The 22,853-nt window shown below is 39.9% G+C and overlaps 1 protein-coding gene and 1 pseudogene across 1 annotated transcript in view; one reads left to right on the top strand and one right to left on the bottom strand.

The window, feature by feature from the left end:
• Positions 1-6,963: 6,963 nt before the first annotated feature.
• On the top strand, positions 6,964-10,667 carry LOC114641095 (annotated as a pseudogene).
• A 3,400-nt stretch (positions 10,668-14,067) lies between these two features.
• The window catches only part of Fcho2 (FCH domain only 2), a 97,042-nt gene continuing 88,256 nt past the window's right edge, over positions 14,068-22,853 (bottom strand). The window contains exons 23-26 of the mRNA XM_028790189.1: positions 21,835-22,034; positions 21,221-21,285; positions 16,761-16,925; positions 14,068-16,457 (exon numbers count right to left, since the gene is read on the bottom strand). Of these exons, the coding sequence (XP_028646022.1) occupies positions 16,435-16,457; positions 16,761-16,925; positions 21,221-21,285; positions 21,835-22,034 (453 nt within the window). The 3' untranslated portion in view covers positions 14,068-16,434. The remainder of the gene's footprint in view (positions 16,458-16,760; positions 16,926-21,220; positions 21,286-21,834; positions 22,035-22,853) is intronic.

The raw sequence follows: 22,853 nt of genomic DNA, 5'->3' as shown, positions 1-22,853 counted from the left end.
CAAACGTGTGAGGTTTTCTCAAGGTTGCAAGGCAACAGAGCCTTTAAACGTTTTCATGGAGGGAACCATCAGATTGATAGTTTCTAGGACGGGCTGAAAATAAAAGGGGCATCTGGCAACTAGGAGAGCTGTAGGAGGATATTGCTAACATCTTAATCAAAGTGGTGGGTGACCAACACCATCTCCACCCTTCCAACACATACATATTCCACTCGTAGTCTGACTGACAGAACCTATGTAATTGTAAAATAAATGTTAAATTGCTATTTTAAAATACATAAAAGGGTCTGGAGAGATGGGTTGCTGCTTAAGAGTCCTTGCTGCTCTTGCAGAGGATCAGGTTCAGTTTTCTGGATACTGGCGGTGCACCCACAAGCTCATCTGTGCCTCTGGCGTATCTAGTACTCATGCCTGGCCTTCCTGAGCTTAGCTAGGCCACTTGACTAGACGCAAAATGTAATGGCTTCCACTAGAACATGCTCTGCTGACAGGGTGGGTATGTGTTTATCAGATACTGCTAGATCTCTGGTGTGGAGACAGAAAATAATCAGCTTCTGTTCCTGATCTTTCTGCCAATGCTGCAGTTTATGAAGGCAACTCGGAGGACTCAAGAATGGGAGTAAGCTCCGTGGAAATAGTCACCCAGCTTCCCAGATCGTCAGCAACCTTGACTTCCCGTTACGAACCGTGGAGTCTTAGTAGGAGTTTCATTTCCATCACTCATCAGTTAAGCATGCATTCCTGGGGCCTGTAGATTTCATTATCAGACTTAGTTCTCACTCAATAGTCAAAAACTGATACCAGAGAAAAGTACCAACTTAAAACACAAACCGTAAATGTATTACATACACATATACATTTAAGAGAAAGTATGTGTGTGTGTGTGTGTGTGTTTGTATGCGCGTGTGCACGTGTGCGTGAGTGCATGAGATGGGTTTCTTCACCAGGTTAAAGGTCTAGAGATTCAGTTGAGTTTTAGGCCATCTCTAGGTAACCATGCTTCTTCTAAGCTGCAAAGCAGTTTCCTGGTATCTTCCCTAGAATATTCATACAAGGTATGCCTATACAGCTTGGCACTTTAGGACTAAGTTTGCATGTAGCACTGGACATAAAAGGCAAGCTAGAGTGTTCTTAATCAAATTGCGAACAGCACAAGTAGGCTATCATTAGAGCTTATAATTTCCTTAATTTTACCGTCTACCACAGGGATAAGGACTGCCACATTTCTGTTGCATGTAATTTTAAAAACATGCTTGCTCCTTTTCAAGAGCTCTGCCTGAGGTCTTTCAGCCTCTCATGACTAATTCCATTAAGTCACCAATAACCACCCTGCTCTCACTCAGCTCCTACACCAGCTCTCGGCTTGCTCCTTGCTGGCTGCCACAGCAGCCATCCCACCCAACTCCTACAACCAGCTTCACCAAGCCGCTCGGGTTTTTGTTCTCTGGCTGGTGTCGAAAATGGCTGTCTCACCCAGGTCCCTTTAGCCTCTGTGGAAGGAAAACATTAGAGACCTTTATATTTTAAAACTGGTCAGATAACTCAAAGGCTGGATGAAGAATATCCTGCCCCATCCTCCTTGGTCTCCTTTGGCCACCTGTGGAGGCTACAAACTATCGGTGCCCCAAGAGACCTACGTGACTGCAGCTTCCTCTCCTTTTCACTGCCTGGTCTGACTCCAATCCTCTCCGTCACCCTCTCTTTCTCTCAGGGATCCAGAAAACCCGCCTCCATATCATCACCCAAAGATTAGCTTCTGCCACCTTTATTTAGCCAATCAAACAATTAGGGGAACTCCCCCTACACATTTTACCAAATGGCCACTGCCCAGAAGTTTTCTCATAGTTAAAAGATGCCTTTCCCATACCCAGAAACTACAGACTCAGTGCCTAAGCCACATGATGCAGAACTAAGAAACTATGCTTTATTGGATCAACAAGGGTACATTTCTAGAACGTTAAAAAAACAGAGCCAAATTTTGGAGATTTCAAGTCACCCTATTTGTAGGACAAGGATGTAGAATTTCCTGCCATTAATAAGAATAAGAATAAGAATAAGAATAAGAATAAGAATAAGAATAAGAATAAGAATAAGAATAAGAATAAGAATAAGAATAAGAATGAAGGGTAGGTTTAAAACTGCAGAGATGGAGGAGCACACCTACACATTTCCAGTTAAAAATCTCCAGGGAGAGCTGGCAGTGGAGGCACATGCCTTTATCCCAGCACTGGGGAGTGGGGGGAGAGGGGGTAGGGGGGAAGAGAGGGGAGTAGTCTTTGAGTCCAATCTTTGAATTTGAGGCCACCCTGGTCCACAGAGCAAGTTCTAGGACAGCCAAGGTTACACGGAGAAACCCTGTCTCAAAAAAATAAAACAAACATAATTCTCCAGGGAGAGTCAGAGGTCTAGGTCAGTGGTAAAGTGACTAGACGCCTAGGCTCAGTCCTCACCAGCATCGTCCACATGCCCTAAATAAACTCTTTGGTGGGCACCAACTGGTGCATACAGAGGAGCAGTTCATATGTGGGACCAGTTCCCTTCTAATTTCTTCTGAGAAACTTAACTTCAGAGTCCTTGATGATATCTAGGTATTTTTCCTTGACTGCTCTAAGAAATGCCTTGTGATTTGGTTTGCAGTTATTCACATGAAAAACCAAACAAGAGGTTACTTCTAGGATTTTTATAGCAAAGCAGATAATATCTGGAAGATTTATTGAAGCCATATAAAATCTGCATACCTTGGAACGTTCTACAGCTACATTACTTCTGGTTAATAACTGAACTTGAAAATACTTGTATTTAAGAAATTCTCATGTTTCTTAACCAAAGACTTCAGGAAGCTTGTAGGGTTGTCTTTTTCCCTTCCTCATAGTTTGCCTGCCAATAAAACATCTGTTTTCAGAGGTTACTTGAAATCATCTGTTTTACATATTTCATAAATGTCTTTTCCTTCAGGAGAAAAAAAAATCTGTTCATTCATGTGAGTCAATGGAAATGCTCTCTTGCAGAAGCTAAGCTTCCAGTGCATAACTGTCAGCTTCATATCTGAAAGCTTGGGCTGTAAAACACCCCAATCTAGTGACTCATTTGTAAACCCAGCACTCAGGAGATTAAGGCAGGTGAATCCCGAGTTCAATGCTAACCTAGACTACACAGTGAGTTTGAGGCCAGGCTCAATGAGATGTGTGTGTGTGTGTGTGTGTGTGTGTGTGTGTGTGTGTGTGTGTGTCTACACACAACAAAAAGAAATCAGAAAAAGTCACTCTGGCGAATGTGCAAGTTTCCACTGCTCACCCACTTCTGTCCCCAGGATGGCGCACAGAGATGATGCTCCCTGTCCTCCAGCTAACGAACTGGCTGTAGCTTTTCACTTGGTACTGTGTGTGCCTCCAACGGGGACCCTAAGGAAGCAGAGCCAGGAGCAGCACTTGTGTGGAGACAAGATTCTGAAGACTAGCAAGACAGGATTCTTTAAGCTAGCAAGAAGCTGAAAGGTCGCCTCATCTCAAGCAGTGACTGCCATCTGGGTGTTCTGGTCACATTGGCATGTAACAAACATGACTTTGAGGGTTTACATGCAAACTGTCATAGAGATGAATTGGGGCAAAGTTTGCTTTTCTTTATTCTTATTTTATTTATTTATTTGGCTATTGAAGGTTTTTTGTTTTGTTTTCTTTTGTTTTGTTTTTTTGTTTGTTTGTTTGTTTGTCCTGGAACTCACTCTGTAGACCAGGTTGGCCTCGAACTCACAGAGATCTACCTGCCTCTGCTTCCTGAGTGCTGCAATGGAAGGCGTGTACCACATTTGCTTTTCATACTTTGTGAAAACTGAAACTCACTTTTTTTTTTTTTTTAAGGGAGCACTATCCTAACTTAAGCTGGAACCAAACCATCTTTGGGGCAGATTCTCACCCTCATCTCTGTTCATTTGAATTGTGCCCTTTAGTTTAGAGGAAGAAAAAAGTAGGAGAAAGCTGTATTTTTAATATACCACCACCAAAAAAGCTTCATTATCCTGGTAGGATCAAGTACAAAGCAAATAATTACAGGAGAGAAGCTTTAGCAGAAAAAAAAATTTGTGCAGTTCTTGTCAACAGAACTTTCAACCTGCACTCCAGTTCTAAAAGTTTTTTTCTAAAAATACTGTAAATGTAGCAAATAAAACATGGACCACAGAGACTATTTGTATAAAATGAAAACAGAAGTTGTAACGGCTTGGTGAGGGCTCCATGAAGGTAATCGCTCTCAATGAACACACATACAAAAATTAAAAACCTAAGTATGGTGGTGGATACTTGTAATCCCAACACTTGGGAAGCTGAGGTAGATTATGGGTCCGAGGGTAGCCTGGGCACTTAATGAGCTCCAGAACTGCTGTCTCAAAGATAACAAAATTTAGTAGGGCAATCACTAACTAGTTGACAATATTTCGGCAGTGTTTCAGTATCTGTAACCGAGGTGGTGGTTTAAATAAGAATGGCCCCTTAGGCTCATGTGTTTGAATGTTTAGACATCAGGGAGTGTGGGATTACTTCACAAGGATTTGGAGGTGTGGCTTTGTTGGAGTAGCTGTGGCCCTGTTGGAGAATGTATGTCACAGGGCATGGTCTTTGAGGTTTCAAAAGCCCAAGCCAGGCCTAGTGATTTTCTCTTCCTCCTACTGTCTGCACATCTGGATGTAGTGATTTTCTCTTCCTCCTACTGTCTGCACATCTGGATGTAGAACTCTCAGCTACTCTCCAACACCATGTCTGCAGTGTGCTGCCATGGTCCCTGCCATGATGATAACAGAATAAACTTTCAAAACTGCTAAGAAAGCTCCAATTAAATGCTTTCTTTCACAGGAGTTGTCATGATTATTGTGTCTCTTCACAGCAATAGAACAGTGACCAAGACAGAAGTTGGTACCAGAAGTAGGGTATTGTGACAGGCCTGACTATGCTGGTTGTTGGTAGAATGTGGACTCTGGATTAAGAAAGTAGCTGAACATTTTTTAAGCAGGGCTTAGTGGGTCATACTAGTTGGAGCATGGAAGACAATACTGAGGGTGATTTGAACTGTGGGAGCCCAGCTCAAGAAATTCCAGGCAGGAAGAATATTAGTAAGTGGCCTAGAGATTCTTGTGATATTTCGGCAAAAACTAAATTGAAAACTTTTGGATTAATTGCATTGGCACAGATTTCAAGACAGCCTAGTATATTGACCCTATCGTGTGACTATTAATGATCATACAGATCATTTGAATATCTATAATGAAAACAAGCAGCTGAACAAGGAAGAATAGGAAGTGTTCAACTTGAGAAGCACTGGGAAATCATAATGGAGCTTAGTTCAGAGTTCTAGGAGATAAAGAGTTTAAAGAAAAACTTGATGCTGAATGAAATAAAGTGACCTCAGGGCAAGACCCCACCCAGCTAACCTTCCAACTTGTGAAAAGGAGTTAAGGGAAAGTTTAAGCAGTTAAAGAAACCATTAAAACCAGAAAACTGATAAAAATGTGTTTGAAAGAGGGGGCCAAGTTCCAGCCCCAACAAACACCAGAACTTGGCAGCTTTGGCCACCTGGTTCTAGCTTTAGAATCAAGGATGTAAGAACTGGGTTGTGGAATGTCCCTCAGCAACTAAGGAAAGCCATGGAGGTGTAGCTGTAAACATGAATCCTGGATTGTGCTGGAGATCCCAAGATGTGGGAGATGGCGGAGTTGTGGGATGCCTGCCAAAAGAAGCTGCAGACCAGGTGTGGAACCAGTCAGAGACAGAGAGAAGTGTGTTATAGTCAATAAAGCCGAAGAGTTGGCAATCCAAAGAGTGCTTTGGCATTGAACATGCAGATACAGAATGTGCAGTTGGTCCAACAGAGCTTCCATCTTGTTTTCTCACTATGCCCCTTTCTTACCTTTTGGAATGGTAATCTGTATTTTATGCCACTGTATACCAGATGTATGTGATCTGCTTTTTGACTTGGATTTTTACTAACAGTTAAAAGATTTTCATGAGTCTCAGAAGACCCTTTGAACTTTAGAATTTTTAGTGTTGAGACCATTAAAGACAATGGAGACTTTTGAAGTTGAACTGGATATTTCTGCACCGATATGGCTACAAGCTTATGGGGACAAGGGAATGAAATGTGGTGGTTTGAATAAGACCGGTCCCCACAGGCTCATCAGGGAGTGACAGTACTTGAGAAGGATTAGGTGTGGCCTTGTTAAAGGAAATGTGTCACTAGGGGGTGGGCTTTAAGGTTTCAAAAGCCAGGCTCAGTGGCTTTCTCTTATCCTTGCTACCTTTGGACTCAGATGTAGACCTCTAAGCAAGTTCTCTGGTACCATGATGCCAGTGTGTTACTATGGTCCCTGCCATGACAATTAGACTAACTTGTGAACCTGTGAGCTAGCCTCAATTAAATGCTTCCTAAGAGTTGCCATGGTCATGGTGTCCCTTCCCAGCAATAGGACAGTGAAGAAAACAGTGACAACCATTAGGTTCTTTTGTTTTGCTTTTTTGAGACAGTGTCCTTGGCTGGACTGGAGCTTGCTATACAGACAAGGCTAACTCACAAAGATCTACTTGCCTTTGCCTCCTAAAGTTCTGGTATGAAAAGCATGTATCAGCAGGCCCAGCTTCTTCAGTATTTTTACTAACTGCATAACATTTCATTACATGGGAATTGTCAACTTTTTCCCCGTCAACCCTCGCAATTTTGTCATAGTGTGAACAATATTACAATAAATATCTTTTGTATGCAACTATTTGCTCATCATGTTTTCCTAGGAAAAAACCCCCAGTGATTAATAAATGATGCATATAGCTCCCCGCGCAGGGCGGCTGTGTTTGCGGCCTATGCGAGTAGGCACTTTGGAACCAGTCTCTGAGTCGGGCGGAGCGCAGAAACCTCGAACCGGTGGCGCCCACTCATAACCTGATGTCCAGAGGCCGCAAAGACAGTACCGTTTTCTTAGCGGCAGGTACTATACCAACTGCCTTCCTAAGAAAGTACTGAGATAGAATATCATTATAATACAAGAGCTTCTACTGGTGCAGTCAGAATGTCTTTCCCCCCTCATTTGAATCGCCCTCCCATGGGGCTCTCCCACCGGGGATCCCACCCCCACAGCTTCCTGGCTTTCCTCCACCAGTAAGTACCTCCAGGGACACCAATGATTCCTGTACCAATGAGTATTATGGCTCCTGCTCCAACTGTCCTAGTACCTACCGTGTCCATGGTTGGAAAACATTTGTAAGCAAGAAAGGATCATCCAGGCTTAAAGTTAAAAGAAAACGATGAAAATTGTGGCCCTACTATTACAGTTTTTGTTGGCAATATTTCTGAGAAAGCCTCAGACATGCTTATACGACAGCTCTTAGCTAAATGTGGTTTGGTGTTGAGCTGGAAGAGAGTGCAAGGAGCTTCTGGAAAACTTCAAGCTTTTGGATTTTGTGAGTATAAAGAGCCTGAATCTACTCTCTGTGCTCTCAGATTATTGCACGACCTTCAGATTGGAGAGAAGAAGCTACTTGTTAAAGTTGATGCAAAGACACAGGCACAGTCGGATGAAGGGAAAGCAAAGAAAAAAGCTAATGGGAACGTCAGACCAGAAACTGTCACTAATGATGATGAAGAAGCCTTAGATGAAGAAACAAAGCGAAGAGACCAGATGATTAAAGGGGCCATTGAAGTTTTAATCCGAGAATATTCCACTGAGCTAGATGCCCCCTCACAGAAGTCTGACTCTCACCCCAGGAAGAAGAAAAAGGAAAAGGAGGAGGACATTTTCCGTAGATTTCCAGTGGTCCCATTGATCCCTTACCCACTCATCACCAAGGAGGATATAAATGCTATAGAAATGGAAGACAAAAGAGATTTGATATCGCGAGAGATCAGCACATTCAGACAGAGACACACACAAGAAACTGGAAGAAGAGAAAGGCAAAAAAGAAAAAGAAAGACAGGAAATTGAGAAAGAATGGAGAGAAAGAGGGAGGGAATGTGAAAGGGAACGAGAAAGGCGAGAACGGGAGAGGAGAGGAGAGGAGAGGAGAGGAGAGGAGAGGAGAGGAGGAGAGGAGGAGAGGAGGAGAGGAGGAGAGGAGGAGAGGAGGAGAGGAGGAGAGGAGGAGAGGAGGAGAGGAGAGAGAGAAGAGAGATCGGGACGGGATCAAGAAATGAGCTCAGATCGAAATAAGGATCGGAGCCGATCAAAAGAAAAAAGCACCAGAACCCCCTCTGACAGGAAATCTGAATTCTTGCTTAGGCTGCGAGGCTAAGCACTGCAAGGGAATATCAATAAAAGATAAAAATATCTCTCTGGGTTCCCTGAGGGACAAGCCTGACTGCATAGGGGTTGATGTCAAAAGTATCCCCTCTCCAGGAAAAAGACATCGGGACGGGTATGGCCCTCATGCCTCACTGGACAACGACAGGGGGACTGGAGCCATTACAAGGTCCCCTTCAAATACTGGAGGTCAGGCCTCTATCCCCGCCTTTGCAAGTTTAGATTTACCACAGCCCTTCTATACTTAGAGAAGGGAGGAGATGTCAGGGGCAGCCCTGCTTATACACTGTAGGCCTAAAATCAGCCATAGGCCTAAAATCAGCAATAGGCCTGTCATACATGTATACTAACACCAAGTCTTGGGTCTCTGTGGAAAAACATTAAAACAGATGGCTATAAGCCAATGTAAACAGGCAGCTTTTGTGGAAATTTATAAGCCTGAGTAGTCATAGACCTTGTAAATAGGTAGCCTTGGCAGACAATACCAACTTAGATAAGGACAAGCAAGTCATAGGCAGAGTCATAGTGACTAGTCCCCTGAACCTTCACCCAGCCGATACCCGGTTCTGAAGAAATCTGTATTCCCCCAGAACACCCACACTCCAGTGTCATTCCCTTCCCCACATCCTGCCTTTCTGTGTTTATACCCCAGTGTGAATTAATTACGATTTGAGAAAAAATTTAAAAAAAGTTAAGAGGAGTCTACTCCTATTGCTACAAGTAGGCTAGAAAAATAAAATATTGGTTATTAAAATGATTTATATCCATATAAATGCAAACTGTTTGTATGTAAAGAATTTTAGAATAGCTTTATAAATAAATGCCAAAATAAAAACAGAAGCAATTTAAGTATCTGCAAATGGGAAATGGATTCAAAAGAGCCTAGGAAGGAAGCTTTTGCCCAGGTCAGTGTTAATAGAACTATTCTGTCCTATAGTAGAGATTGTTAGATTTCAAGTACTTGTTTAAATATTGGTTATAAATCAATAATAGTGAACTGTGCTATATATTATGTTAAAAATATAAATAAAGTTAAACAAGTATTGTAGTCTTAAAAAAAAAGAAAAAAGCAGAGATCGGGAAAGGGAGCGGGAATGAGAGAGAGAGAGAGAGAGAAGAGAAGAGAACGGGAGCGTGAAAGAAAGACAAGAAAAGAGACAGAGGATGAAGAAGATGCATATGAATGAAGAAAACTTGAACGAAAACTGCAAGAGAAAGAGGCTGCTTATCAAGAGCGTCTTAAGAATTGGGAAATCAGAGAACGAAAGAAAACTAGGGAATATGAGGAGGCAGAAAGAGAAGAGGAAAGAAGAAGAGAAATGGCTAAAGAGGCTAAACAACTAAAAGAATTCCTGAAGATTATGATGATGACAGAGATGACCCGAAGTACTACAGGGGTAGTGCTCTTCAGAAACGATTGCGAGATAGAGAAAAAGAAATGGAAGCCGATGAACGAGACAGGAAGAGAGAGAATGAAGAACTTGAGGAAATCAGGCAACGCTTACTGGCAGAAGGGCATCCAGATCCGGATGCAGAGCTCCAGAGGATGGAACAAGAGGCTGAGAGGCACAGGCAATCTCAAATAAAGCAAGAGCCAGAATCAGAGGAGGAGGAGGAAGAAAAGCAAGAAAAAGAAGAAAAAACGAGAGGAGCCTGTCGAAGAGGAAGAAGAACCAGAGCAAAAGCTTTGTCTCAAACCAACTTTGAGACCCATCAGCTCTGCTCCATCTGTGCCCTCTGCCAGTGGCAATGCAACACCCAACACTCCTGGGGATGAGTCTCCTTGTGGTATTATTATTCCTCATGAAAACTCACCAGACCAACAGCAGCCTGAGGAGCATAGGCCAAAGATAGGATTAAGTCTGAAATTGGGTGTTTCCAATAGTCCTGGCCAACCTAATTCAGTGAAGAGAAAGAAACTGCCTGTAGATAGTGTCTTTAACAAATTCGAGGATGAAGACAGTGATGATGTGCCCAGAAAAAGGAAACTGGTTCCCCTGGATTATGGTGAAGATGATAAAAATGCCACCAAAGGCACTGTAAACACTGAAGAAAAGCACACATTAAGAGTCTCATTGAGAAAATTCCCACAGCCAAACCCGAGCTCTTTGCTTATCCTTTGGTCTATGGTGGATTCTATACTGATGGAATGCAGAATCCGGCCACGGATCAATAAGATCATAGAATACATAGGTGAAGAAGAAGCTACATTAGTTGATTTTGTTTGTTCTAAGGTTATGGCACATAGTTCACCACAGAGCATTTTAGATGATGTTGCCATGGTACTAGATGAAGAAGCCGAAGTTTTTATAATCAAAATGTGGAGATTACTGATATATGAAACAGAAGCCAAGAAAACTGGTCCTGTGAAGTAAAACCTTTTACATCTAGAGTTACATTTCAGATTTCTTCTTACATACCCTTCAAAGGACTTTGAATTTTCTGTGTCTTCAAAGACATTTGTGAGATCTGTAATTTTTTTAATGTAGAAAATGTGAATTCTTTTGTCCTCAAATTTGTTGATGCTCTGTGTACTCACTTGGTTGTAAAGCCATCTGTGTCCTTGGTTCTCTTCATACTCACCAGGCACAGACTACTGGTGTGTTTTATAAGCTGCAGCTACTGTACACAGCCTATCTGATAGAATCTTGTTCTCCTGATTTGTCCTTTGTAAATATTAAAATGGCTCCCCAGTTCTTTTGCAGAATTCTACTTAATATTAAAACTGTATTGTACAGGCGCCAACATGAATAAGCTGAATACTAGTCTTACTCATTACAGTCTCATCCCCACTCCCCTGATCAGAAATGGCAAGCCCTTGTAAAGGCATGGAGTTTAAAATTAGAGTGCAAAACCTAGCAGACAGTTCATTCCTAATGTATCTCTGTATTAATGTGTTTATGTGACTGTATGTATAAAAAAGTCCTTTTTCAAATTTTTTTGGTGGGCTCCCTTTAAGCATTTTGTAATTCTTCAATACACTCATAAAGGAAAAGCAATAACTGTGCCAATCCAAATAAGTAGGATAATTACGGTGTGCAGTGAGCAGCACTCTCTGACCAGCTGTGTTCTTCTGTGAATAGGATGATACATCATAATCTTATCCTTCCCTTAAGTTGATGGCTCAAAATTGAAGCAAAGTCCAAAATTCTGGAGCATTTTACTCAATACATTTTCGACTTGCCTTCATTTAATTTTGGTATATTCATTTTAATAAATCAATTCTGAAAGTATGAGAGAGGATAGGAGCTCACCTTTTTAAAACAAATGACCAGGGATTACCTCAGTGGGAGAGCATATGCTTAGCATGAAAGAGGGCCTGGGTTCTGTTCCCAGCACCAATAAATAAGTAAATAAGGTAAGTTTACACAAGAGATTTGTCAAAACACAATTCACCATAATTCAATGTTTACATCCTTCTTCCAAAGACACATCATTCAAGACACATTCAAGGCAGTTTTCTGCTCACAAAATTTTATTACTGGTCATCAAGCTTTAACTATATTGATGACAAGAAATCCTTGGGCTTTATTAGTAATTTATTAGTAATTCAGAAGATCACCAGGGGAAAATTTTTTTGTAAAGTACCAAGTTCTAAACAGCTTTGCCAACAAATTAGGTGCGGCTGTGGCCATGTTTGCTTATTAAAATGATAAAGACTGGACTGTTAGAATAATGTAACTGTGAGCTTGAGTTACTAGGTTGTTTTTTTAAAAAAAAAAAAAAACAACTGAGGACATCGAAAACACTGTTCGTAATGTTCAACCTTGACATGGCTTCATTATGTAAATACTTGTTATTAAAAATGTATATATTTGAAAAAAATAAATGATGCATATATTGAAGGGGGAAAAAGGTACTGGATTCAAATTACTCTATAAACTGGCCTTGGGAATTTACTATGCAAAAGATAAAACAGTATTTACTTTCAAGTTGTTCTTGCTCATTTACAACTTCATATTGTTAAAAACAGATCAAAACACTGACTGAGGCCAGGTGTGGTGGCTCACACCATTAATTCCAGCATTCAGGAGGTACAGGCAGGCAGATCTCTGTGAGTTTGAGGTCATCTTGGTGTATACATCAAGTTCCAGGTCAGTCAGAGCTACAGTGAGAGCCTGTCTCACTGGGAGGGAGATTCGTGTTCGAGTCAGGGTTAGGATTATTACCTGTAATACATTCTGGGCCTGTCAATGAGTTCCCACCCTCTGTCTCCTCATCCATCTCATAGAAAGGCTTCTTGCCCTCTCTTGACTCATACATAATCCAGCCAACTGGACATAAGCAGAGAGGTGCCAAGAGCTTCTAGAAAAGCTTTTACTCTCCCAAAAAGATAAGACATAACAGAACTGCCCCCTTTTTCCTGTGGTGTAAGCATCCTCCTCCTGGAGCTGTGGTCACCACTCCAGCCATGAAGAAAAGGCCAAAAGGTTTCTGACCAATGCCAACACGAGGTAACTTGCAGACCCTATAATGTTAGCAAAATGTTTGCCTAGTTTAAATTTTTCTTAGTTTTGTTACCTTGTTTAAAATACTTTTCTATTTTTCCTTTTATCATGTGGAAGAAAGACAGTAGGGAGGTGTGCATACGGAGGTCAGGACAACTTGTGGAAATTGGTTCTCTCTTCCACTGTGGAATCTGGGGGTTTGAACTGTGATCATCAGGTTTTGTTTTTGTTTTTCAGCTCCAGAGCCATCGTGCCAGCCCTTATTTTTGACAGACAAAACTGAATACAAGAGAAAAAATAGTGTTTTGGAGTTACCACAAATGATCATTTAGGAACTTTCATTAGAAAGATTAATAGAGGAGTTGGTGAGATGACTGTTAGGAAAGGCATTTTGCTGTCAAGCTTACTTACCCAAGTTTAATCACTGGGACCTATATGGAGGGATAAAGAGAACTGACTTCAAATTGTCTTTTGGCCTCTGCATAAAGGATAGCACACACAAATAATGAATGTAGTTTAAAAAGAGATAGAGGAAAAGGTCAGATACATTAAAATAAGGATAGTTATCAATAAATGTATCAAGAGTTTATGCATGTTTGGGGAAAGGTCAAGGAAATTAACAAAACAGAGAATGGACATGGTAAGTAGAGGATTATTGTTGCTTTTACTTAAAATATTTTTTTTCTTTTCTCATTTTATCTTTTGCTCCTTTGGGTTTTTTGTTTTACTGTTTTTCAGATTTGATATTCCTAACTTCTGACATGACTTTCTTTTTAATTACACTTATTTACTTGCTATCTTACTGTGTGTGTGTAGATCAGAGGACCCCTTGAGGGAGTCAGTTCTCTCCTTCCATTGTGGGGGACTGAACTCAGGTCATCGGGCTTGGTGACGAGTACCTTTCCCAGCTGAGCCACCTCTCCAGCCTCATCATGAGTTTAAATTATATACAACTGTTCCTAATGAACTGGTTAAGAAGAAAGTCTTTACTGAAATTCACAATCAACTTAAATGTATTTATAAATATGTTAAAAATAATTCATTGTTAAACATTTTTGATATTTAGAGATACACACCACCAAGTTTTCTCTATAACCAGGAAAACTTCAGCAGTTGTTTGTATGCTAGCACAGTTGGTGATCTAACGTTCAAAACTTGCTGGGGCTCTAGCTCAGTGGTAGTGTGCTTGCTTAGCACACACCAAACCCTGGGTTCCTCTCCGATTACCACAAAAGGAAAAACAATTCTAAAAAAGCTCAAAGTCAATTACACTTTCTTTCCTCTGCTTGACTGTCCTAACATCTATAACAAATTAACAGGGATACAAAGACACATAAAATCAATTGCTAAATTATATATTACATGTTTATTAGGAATACAACTTTTATGTAAAATTTACACTTTATGAAAAAAATCAAAAATATTTACAAAATTTTGGAAGATAGATGTGCTCTAATTACAACCCAAAGTAGTAAATAACGATCCTTAAAAGCTCCTGTGTTAAGAGTTCTGTGTTTACAAATTCTTGGTTAACAAAGCAGCTACAAAGTTACCACTGTACACAAGCAAGAACCAGCTTGCTACAAAAGATAGTCTCCCACTGAACCTACCCGGCCTTTTTTTTTTTCTTCTTTGTTTTCCTTTTTTTTTTTTTTTTAAAAAAAAACCAAAACATTAGTGAATTTTTAAATGGGAAAAAGAATCACTATAAACTCATATGGCTTTAAAACTGTAACCTGTACCCAATATAAACTTGCATGTCGACACTCGGTATGAAGGCTATGGGGATTGAAAGTGCACAAGGTTAACCATTCCACTCATTTCAACATTTTAAGGTAATACTTGATTAAAAACAGACATTGTAGCAGTGTCAGATTTCAACTACTAAAGCATTAGCTGTCCAATAAAAGCAGATTTAGTCAATATTTTAGTAAGTGTAATTGTAACTGGCATTTTAAAGAACATAAAGAGTTAGAAATTCTAATTTTGCTAGTTAGTAAAGACTGAACTGTCTTATGTTTACCTAAGTCAAACCTAAATTTAGAATTGGAATAATACTGAATATAAAATGCTCATTTTGTATTATATACTGTGAAAAAAGAACAGATTTCTACTGTGTTTAATATAGCAAAATGTTATATTAATGTCTAGTAATAGGGATTTTATTTTCTGAAAAGTTTAACAAAATTAACAAAATTAGTAGTTTATATAAGTTACCAGATATAACAAAAGCTATCACTTCTATGAAAAATGAAAAGGACACTGGTATTTATCATAAATTCCCATTTGTAAATTATGAAACCTTGTCAAAAACATGTTTCTTTTGTTAATTAGAATTTGCTATAAAGCTACTACTCAGTATGAGCAGTTCATTTTAAGAAACTCTTAACCCAGACCTTCACTTCAAATACTTTACCTATTTTTACCATATGGGAATCTGACAATTTTCTAATTGTTAAAACAAATGACAGTACTTCTTTCATTGCTAAAATGAATGTTTTCAAAAAAATATTCACAAAATGCTAGAAAACTGGTGTTCATAACACAATAATGTGTAACTTTTCTTTGATAAACAGGGTCAATGGAAATGCTAAATTACAATTAAAATACCAGTTACTAATTTATCACCATAGTTTCAGAGCTTGTCTGTTTCACACAATTATAATGAGGTCAATGTTGAATATCTGAAGGTAATTTTATTCCCAGTAAACACTCCATTAGGCTGATTTGTTTTTCTAGTGGCTACGGTGTATCACTAAAGAAATGAGACAGGATTTTTAAGTACAAATTATCTTTTAGTTATTTTGAATTTTCTTCTCAATTACAAGCCAAAAGTATCTTAAAAATTGCAAACATCTTTTCAATCTGCTTGAGCACTGTATGAATCTGCATACAGACCCAGAGCGAGGAGACAATGAGGCACATTAATTAGCACAAACTAGAGAGGCACGTTTCTGGGTTTTGTTATTGTTTTAAAAGGCACACATTATGTAATCCATATAAAAATAAATTAAATCTACAGCATTAATTCATCAAAACAATCACAACTTCTATAAAGTTAATCAACTGCAGAAGTCAGTTTTTCTGCTGTCCTTTGCAAGCTTATTTTAAAACACATTGCACTTGAGAATTTCAAAAAATCATATAAAACACTATTTACACTTTATTAATATGCTTATGAGAGTCAAATTATAGAGATGTTTTTGTTTGCATACAACTTGGACTCTGGTTTAATTACCTTATGGCACATAACTCAATTAGATTGAGTTCTGAGTTAACATTCAAAGCCTAAAAATTCATGTTCTGCTTACATTTATTCAACATCAAACTCATGGAACTTCAAAGGTAACTCTGAGTCTAAATACTTATGGAAAGCTAAATAACTTTTGTGCTTGCTCTCCTGAAATTTTAGGCTTGTTACTACATTCTAACCTTTTTAAGAACACAGACACTCAAGATAATAAACTTCATTTTAGTGACAGTTTGAATACATGTGCTTCCAGAATATTGCATTTGATCATTTACTGTGTACATGGTCATTTCAGTGCTATTTATTACAATGACACTTTGAAAGTGCAATTTAATGTTTGTAGTCAGCTTTCAAAGAGCAAATTTGAAAGACATCATACAAGTAAAAATAGTGTTTGGAAGGAGCAGGCAATGCAGAGTGGCAGGTGCACACTATTCCCTTGAGAAAACCGCATTCTGGGTCCATCAACAATCCGCCAAGTATCTTCCTGAAAAACACCAAGCAGACCTTGACAGTTACAATTTCAAATACACTCAAATGGCCACAATGTTCTTTGTGGTTACAGACACAGAACTCTAGTTCCAGTTTGTTATTTACAAGTCATTAGAATCATATCTATGCTGATAATAGAAAACTCTCTACCAAGACTGCCTCTACCTGACAACTTGTGTCTGTGGAGTGTGTGTGTGGGGGGGGGGGAGGAAGGGTATTCTATGCTTTTAAAATATAAACTGCAGAGCACAAGTGTTTCCCACGCACACTAAAAGGAGTTCAAATCATCCCAACTTACCAGTGGCAAAACGCTTCTTTACTAAGGAAAGTCTATAGCCAGTCCCAACAAGCTCAATATCTACTCCTGAGAGGGTGTTTCCCTCACTAAGGAATTGCACTGCGAGTGTTGTAGGTTTGCTGGGTCCTTCTGAAAGATCAAATTTTGCTCTGAGGGATCCAGAACCTGCAAAGAGAAGAATAAAGACCTCATAAAGAATAAAATACATTGCTTACCAAATAAAACTAAATGAGCATCTAAGCCCGTGCTTCTCAACCTTCCTAATACCAACTCTTTAATACAGTTCCTCATGTTGTGGTGACCCTCAACCATAAAGTTACCTTTGTTGCTACTGTAATTTTGCTACTGTTATGAATCATAATATAAATATCTGATATACAGCCCCCAGATGGGCCGTCGCCCACAGGTTGAGAACCATTGGGCTAAGCTAAACTTCCTAAGCTAATGGTAAATTTATGAGATGCACGTAGTAAACAAACCATTGTCCTGTTTGAAATCAAATCTTACTCAGTGAGCCAGAATTTCCACTACATCTTTTTTCCCCCTTTAAATGTAGAGGCACTCTGTCTGCATGTACACCTACATGCCAGAAGAGGGCATCAGATCCCTTTATAGATGGTCATGAGCAACCATGTGGTTGCTGGGATTGAACTCAGTTAACTGCTGAGCTATCTCACCAGCCCCACTAAGTAATCTGAATCTATCCTTTCACTAACGGTCATGTTCAGAGATGACGACTACTTAGATAGATGCCTGTGATACATACATGTTCAAGTGAGTCTACAAAGATGAAGCATGGAAAACAGCACATAGGAAACGAGATTAGGGGAGCCACACTGGGGACAGACTCAGGACAAGACAAAGTAAAGAGAAGTGAGTGCTGAGTACCAGACCATGAAGTCCAAAGGGATAAGAAAAGGAGGGACGAGAGGATGGTATCAGCCTCACTATTTTCTACTCCTCTTTACTTATTAACACCACGCTCTAACCAGCTGAGTTTACTGCCTAATTAACTGCATCACCATCATTTTTTAAATTTTACTCATACAACATTACCCCTTAGGTATATTTAAGTCTTTCTTTCAGATATAGTCATTTGTTCAATGTATACTGTAGGGGGTGGTTCTAATGTTTTGATCGGGAACCTGTGTGAACACTGAAGGTCCTGTTCCCCAACTGGTTTTTTATTGATCAATAAAGATGCTAGTGGCCAATGACATGGGCAGATACACGGGACTTCCAGTTTTCCCACAGGCAGGCTAGCTGATGCAGGGGAGAGGAACAGAGATTCACCATGCTTTGGAGGGAGAAAGAGCCACCAGCCATGTGAGATCTAAGGTGGAGAGGCCATTGGCTACTTCCCTGACTAGGCCTGAGGTAGCAGACAGGAGGTTAGAAAGGCAAATAAGGGAAGATTTAAGGATTGAGCTGGGAGTGAAAAGAAGGGTGCAATGGCTGAGAAGCTTAGAAGAGCCCAGCCACTGAGCTAAAGCATATCAAAATAAACTAGTGTGTGTGTGTCTGTATGTGCATGTGCGCACACACGTGTCTTTCATCTGTGGATCCAAGGAACAGGTAGTGCAGTCCACCTGGAGCTTAAGGCAAGATAGTAGGAAGTACACGCTACAGTGTCCCAGTCTGACTGCAGTTCAAGTAGGCAATCAGTGACACTAATGAATCTGATAAACGGTGTCTGAAAACACACGTTTCTACTGGACGTTATACACTGCTGGGCATGCTGGTGTGCACTTTAGGCAAAACAAGGTCCTAGGATGGAGAAAGATCTGTAAGAACAGACTTAAGACCACATCTATACCCCAGTATCTGGAGAACGGGACACAAGTAGAGAACACCTGCAGATGAGACTAGAATAGTAACAAGGACAAGGCCACAATCAAAAGTTTATGACATAACCACAAGGTAACACCTAAGAAAGAAAGGCAAGAATCTCTCAGATTAGTGTCCTAGAAGAGAGGGAAGGGGCTAGATGCAAAGTAAGGAGACCAACTGCAAGACAATACAACAGTTTATCAGGGCTCTAGGTGACAGGAAAGGGGATCTGTAGTAGGGCCAAGGCAAAGAGCACAATATTTAAAAGGAAAGAAAGGAGACGTCTAGAAGGATTTCTAACCTCATTTAACCTGGGTTTCTGGATTCTCAACCAGAGTGCTATGATCCCTCTGAGGGTCAAACAACCCTTTCATATGGTTTACCTATCAGACATCCTGTATATCAGATATTTACATTATGATTCATAACAGTAGAAAAATTATAGTTATGAAGTAGCAATGAAAATAATTTTATGGTTGGGGGTCACTACTGAAGAAATGTATTAAAAGGTCACAGAATTAGTAAAGTTGACAACTGCTGTGTTCGGGGAAGTGGACAGACTTGCTCAGTAGCAGCAATAACACATCTTGTATAAAGTTCAACACTAAGAGAAATACAGAATCAGGTGTTATAATTGGTCTGTCCTACACTATCACGCCTGGTGCATACTGGAGTGTAGAACTCTTAACTGTTGTCCACACAGTTCTGAGAGTTGTACACCCTTGTTCAACAACTCAGCTCTGTCTCAAAGTTTCACTGCCAGCAACTGTAAGGAGCAGTTCACCCAGGAACCCTTAAGCTTTACAACTGTTTCCTATTCCTATTCTGGGTATAGTGAGATAAAAGAGAAAACAGACTACTATTTTACAGTGTTTGAATCTGGGTTTTTCTTTGTAAAGGTTTAACTGACAACATCAAAATCACATTCATAAGATTTTCCCATTTCCTCATATACAACACTTTCATACCTGGGTAACAGAAGGAAAGTACTAAATATATGCAGATAGAAAATAGGAATCTTTTTTTTTTTTCGAGACAGGGTTTCTCTGTGTAGCCCTGGCTGTCCTGGAACTCACTCTGTAGACCAGGCTAGCCTTGAACTCTCAAACTCAGAAATCCACCTGCCTCTGCCTCCCAAGTGAAAATAGCAATCTTATTTTTGAGAGAACAAATTCCTTTTCTGGTATATTTACAATTATCATATGCCTTATTAAATAGAGGAATAAGATAATAAGAGGAATAAGATATTCTCTTTTCCTTGCTGGTTGGCTGTAAGCCTAATACACAGGATTTCTGATTTATTTTCAGTCTAAGTTAGAAATTTCAGTGTGGTTCAGTTTTGCTCTATGGTAGGAGAAAAGTCAGTGAAGCTCCTGACTAAAAGTCATACTACCCCTAATTACTAAACTACAAAAGGAACTTGAGGCCAGCTTGGTTCTCTCTCTAGTGCAAATCTGATCCTGCATAACAGGTATAAATAAAGAGACAATCCAGATTTACTGATGGTCCTTTGTATAGAAATACTAAAGAAGAAAAACCACTGGTACTCTCAAAATGTTCAAAATGAAAAGACTGAACAAAACAGGAAGAGCTAAAGCACTCACTCAGTAAGAAAAATAAGTGGAGGTTAATTAGGAAGATGAGTTCTCTTTTAACTAAGAGAGATTAGGATTATCTCATCTTAGGGAGTTGACGGTCATAGAAACTGTATGCTGGTTTTAAAGACACGATCTGAGAGGAGACACTGGAGTGATAACTAGCCATATGGTGAACACAGACAGCAGTAGAAGGCAATCAGTAGAGGCAGTCAGTAGAAGACAATAAACTTCTTTCTCCTTAAAACTGCCACACAGAATGAAGACTAATGCTAACTCCAAAAGGAATGAAGAGAAAGGTTCCCTCAGCAAGATAGAGCAGACAACATTCTGTCCAAGCTGCTTTTCTATGTATTTTCAAAGCTATCTGCTATGTAACTGGAGAGGGGAGAGCAAAAGTATCCCATTAACAGAATAAGCTCAAGCATTTGCAATTATTTGAGTTATCTACCTGGGGATAGTTCTGGGTTTTTTTTTTAAATCTATTACTAGGCATTTCTCTTACATAACACAAGAAGCATGTATCTTGTAGTTATAAAATTATGTTATTATTCTTACAGAGAAAACCTATTCAAGAGAAGAATAAAAACTATTCTAAATCTCAGCATGTAGATTCTTATACAGGGTATTAACTTCCACCTAGTGGTCAGTCCTAGAATTGAAGACATGAAATTCCAGGAGGAAACATTCCAGCAAATAAGCCTTTAAAAAACAAAACAAAAGAAAACAAAAACTCCAAAAACCAAAGACAAGATAAGATGGCTCAGCAATGCCTCACTGAGCCTCAAAAGCTGAGTTTCATCCTCAGGACCCACAGGGTGGAAGAAAGAGAACTGACTGCTGCAAGCTGTCCTGTGATCGATCATATCTGCATGCACTCATACACATAATAAATAAAGGTAGTTAGTACCAGTAATAGAAAAACAACCAAGGCCAGGAGCGGGGCAGCAGAGTAACACATTACCTGCCTGACATACAACCACCAGGGCCTGGATTTGATCCAGAGCAAGAAAACAGGAAGAAGCACACCCTTACCTCCACTGTCTGATTTCTCCGAAATCCCAGGTAATTTCCAAAAGGCTTTCATTTGTTCTGCATTCCTGTAGTAAGAACAAGAAACTTCAAATTCAATCTTACAGTATCTAACACATGAATGGACACTCAATTAATGTACCTCAAATATTTTTATTGTAAAAACTATAGTGTCCCTTCAGAACAAGATGTAGAACTCTCATCTCCTTCTCCAGTGCCATGCCTGCCTGGAGGCTGCCATGCTTCTCACCTTGATAATAGACTGAACCTCTGAACCTGTAAGCCAGCCCCAATTAAATGTCCTTATAAAAGCTGCCTTGGTCATGGTGTCTGTTCACAGCAATGGAAACCCTAACTAGGACACTGTTCTTTAAATTCTATGCATGCATAGCAATGTGCTTGCCTGGCACATGAAGGGGTCAGAGGATCTCCTTTCCATGGGTTCTCAGGAACCTTTCCATGGTTCTCAGGTTTACTAAGGTCATCAGGTTTGCATGACAAGCACTTAACCCACTCACCAAGCCACCTTAGAAGCCAAATTATTGTTAGTTTAAGACATTAAAACTGTTGCAGCTAGAGACAAACAGAAATGAAACTGGAATGCAAAGATAGTTTACCATACTGCAGGAGGAAGGGACTGCATATTCGTGACTCCTCCATCCACTGGTACCACCACCTGTATGTTGGAAAGCACACTAGGTGCAACCATAGCTTCTGGGTTGTACTTGTAATCCACTCTCAGATCTGTGGTGCTGGCACTACATTTCCAGTACGTTGCAAGATTTAGAGGAGTGGACTGAATGCCATTTGATGATACCTTTAAAAAGAATCAAGCAAATAACTGTCTTTGCCTGAAGAGCAAACAAAGCACGTTCATGACACAAACACTTAAGCCGAATCACAATTAGGCAGCAAGGAGAGTGGTTATTGCTAGGTAAAGCACTCAGCTCAGAGGACCAGGAACAACCTACCAGCAAACTGCCATGATGCAATTCCCCAGGATCCAACTGCAGAAAATCTGACTTTACAACACATTTGGGACAGCACCCAGAAATCAGCATTCTATTAAGTAATTTTATTAAGTCTAAAGCCTTTCAAGGGGGGATTCTAAGATTCATCATTAATTATATGTGAAATTATAAAGAACTTAGATATACATCAGTGGGAAGAGAGGTTCACCATGTGGATCCCACAGCCTAGAATTAATACTGCACTTCTAACTTCCAATACTTAGTAACTTTAAACATAATGAATGGCATCATTCCTCCTGACTCTGCAGCTCCTTTCTCAAAGGGCTCCGTGAAGCTATTCCTTTTGTCCACACCATTTATTTACTGACTATGCTTACCATCAGCTTGTTCCAGCACTTAACAAGCACTAATTACAAATATCTTTTTTAGAAACACAAGTTATTTTAGTATCACTACACTATTAAAAACTCAAACATAAATAGAAAATAGAAAATGTGTCTCTAGCATGTAAGTGCACGCATGCATGTGTGCTGCCATGTGTCTCTGGCATGTAAGTGCACGCATGCATGTGTGCTGCCATGTGTCTCTAGCATGTAAGTGCACGCATGCATGTGTGCTGCCATGTGTCTCTAGCATGTAAGTGCACGCATGCATGTGTGCTGCCA

The sequence above is a fragment of the Grammomys surdaster genome, unplaced genomic scaffold, assembly GCF_004785775.1.
Source record: "Grammomys surdaster isolate TR1022 unplaced genomic scaffold, NIH_TR_1.0 125876, whole genome shotgun sequence".
NCBI lineage: Eukaryota > Metazoa > Chordata > Mammalia > Rodentia > Muridae > Grammomys > Grammomys surdaster.
The sequence above is the reverse complement of the archived record's forward strand: the minus strand, read 5'-3'. Positions and strand labels throughout refer to the sequence as shown.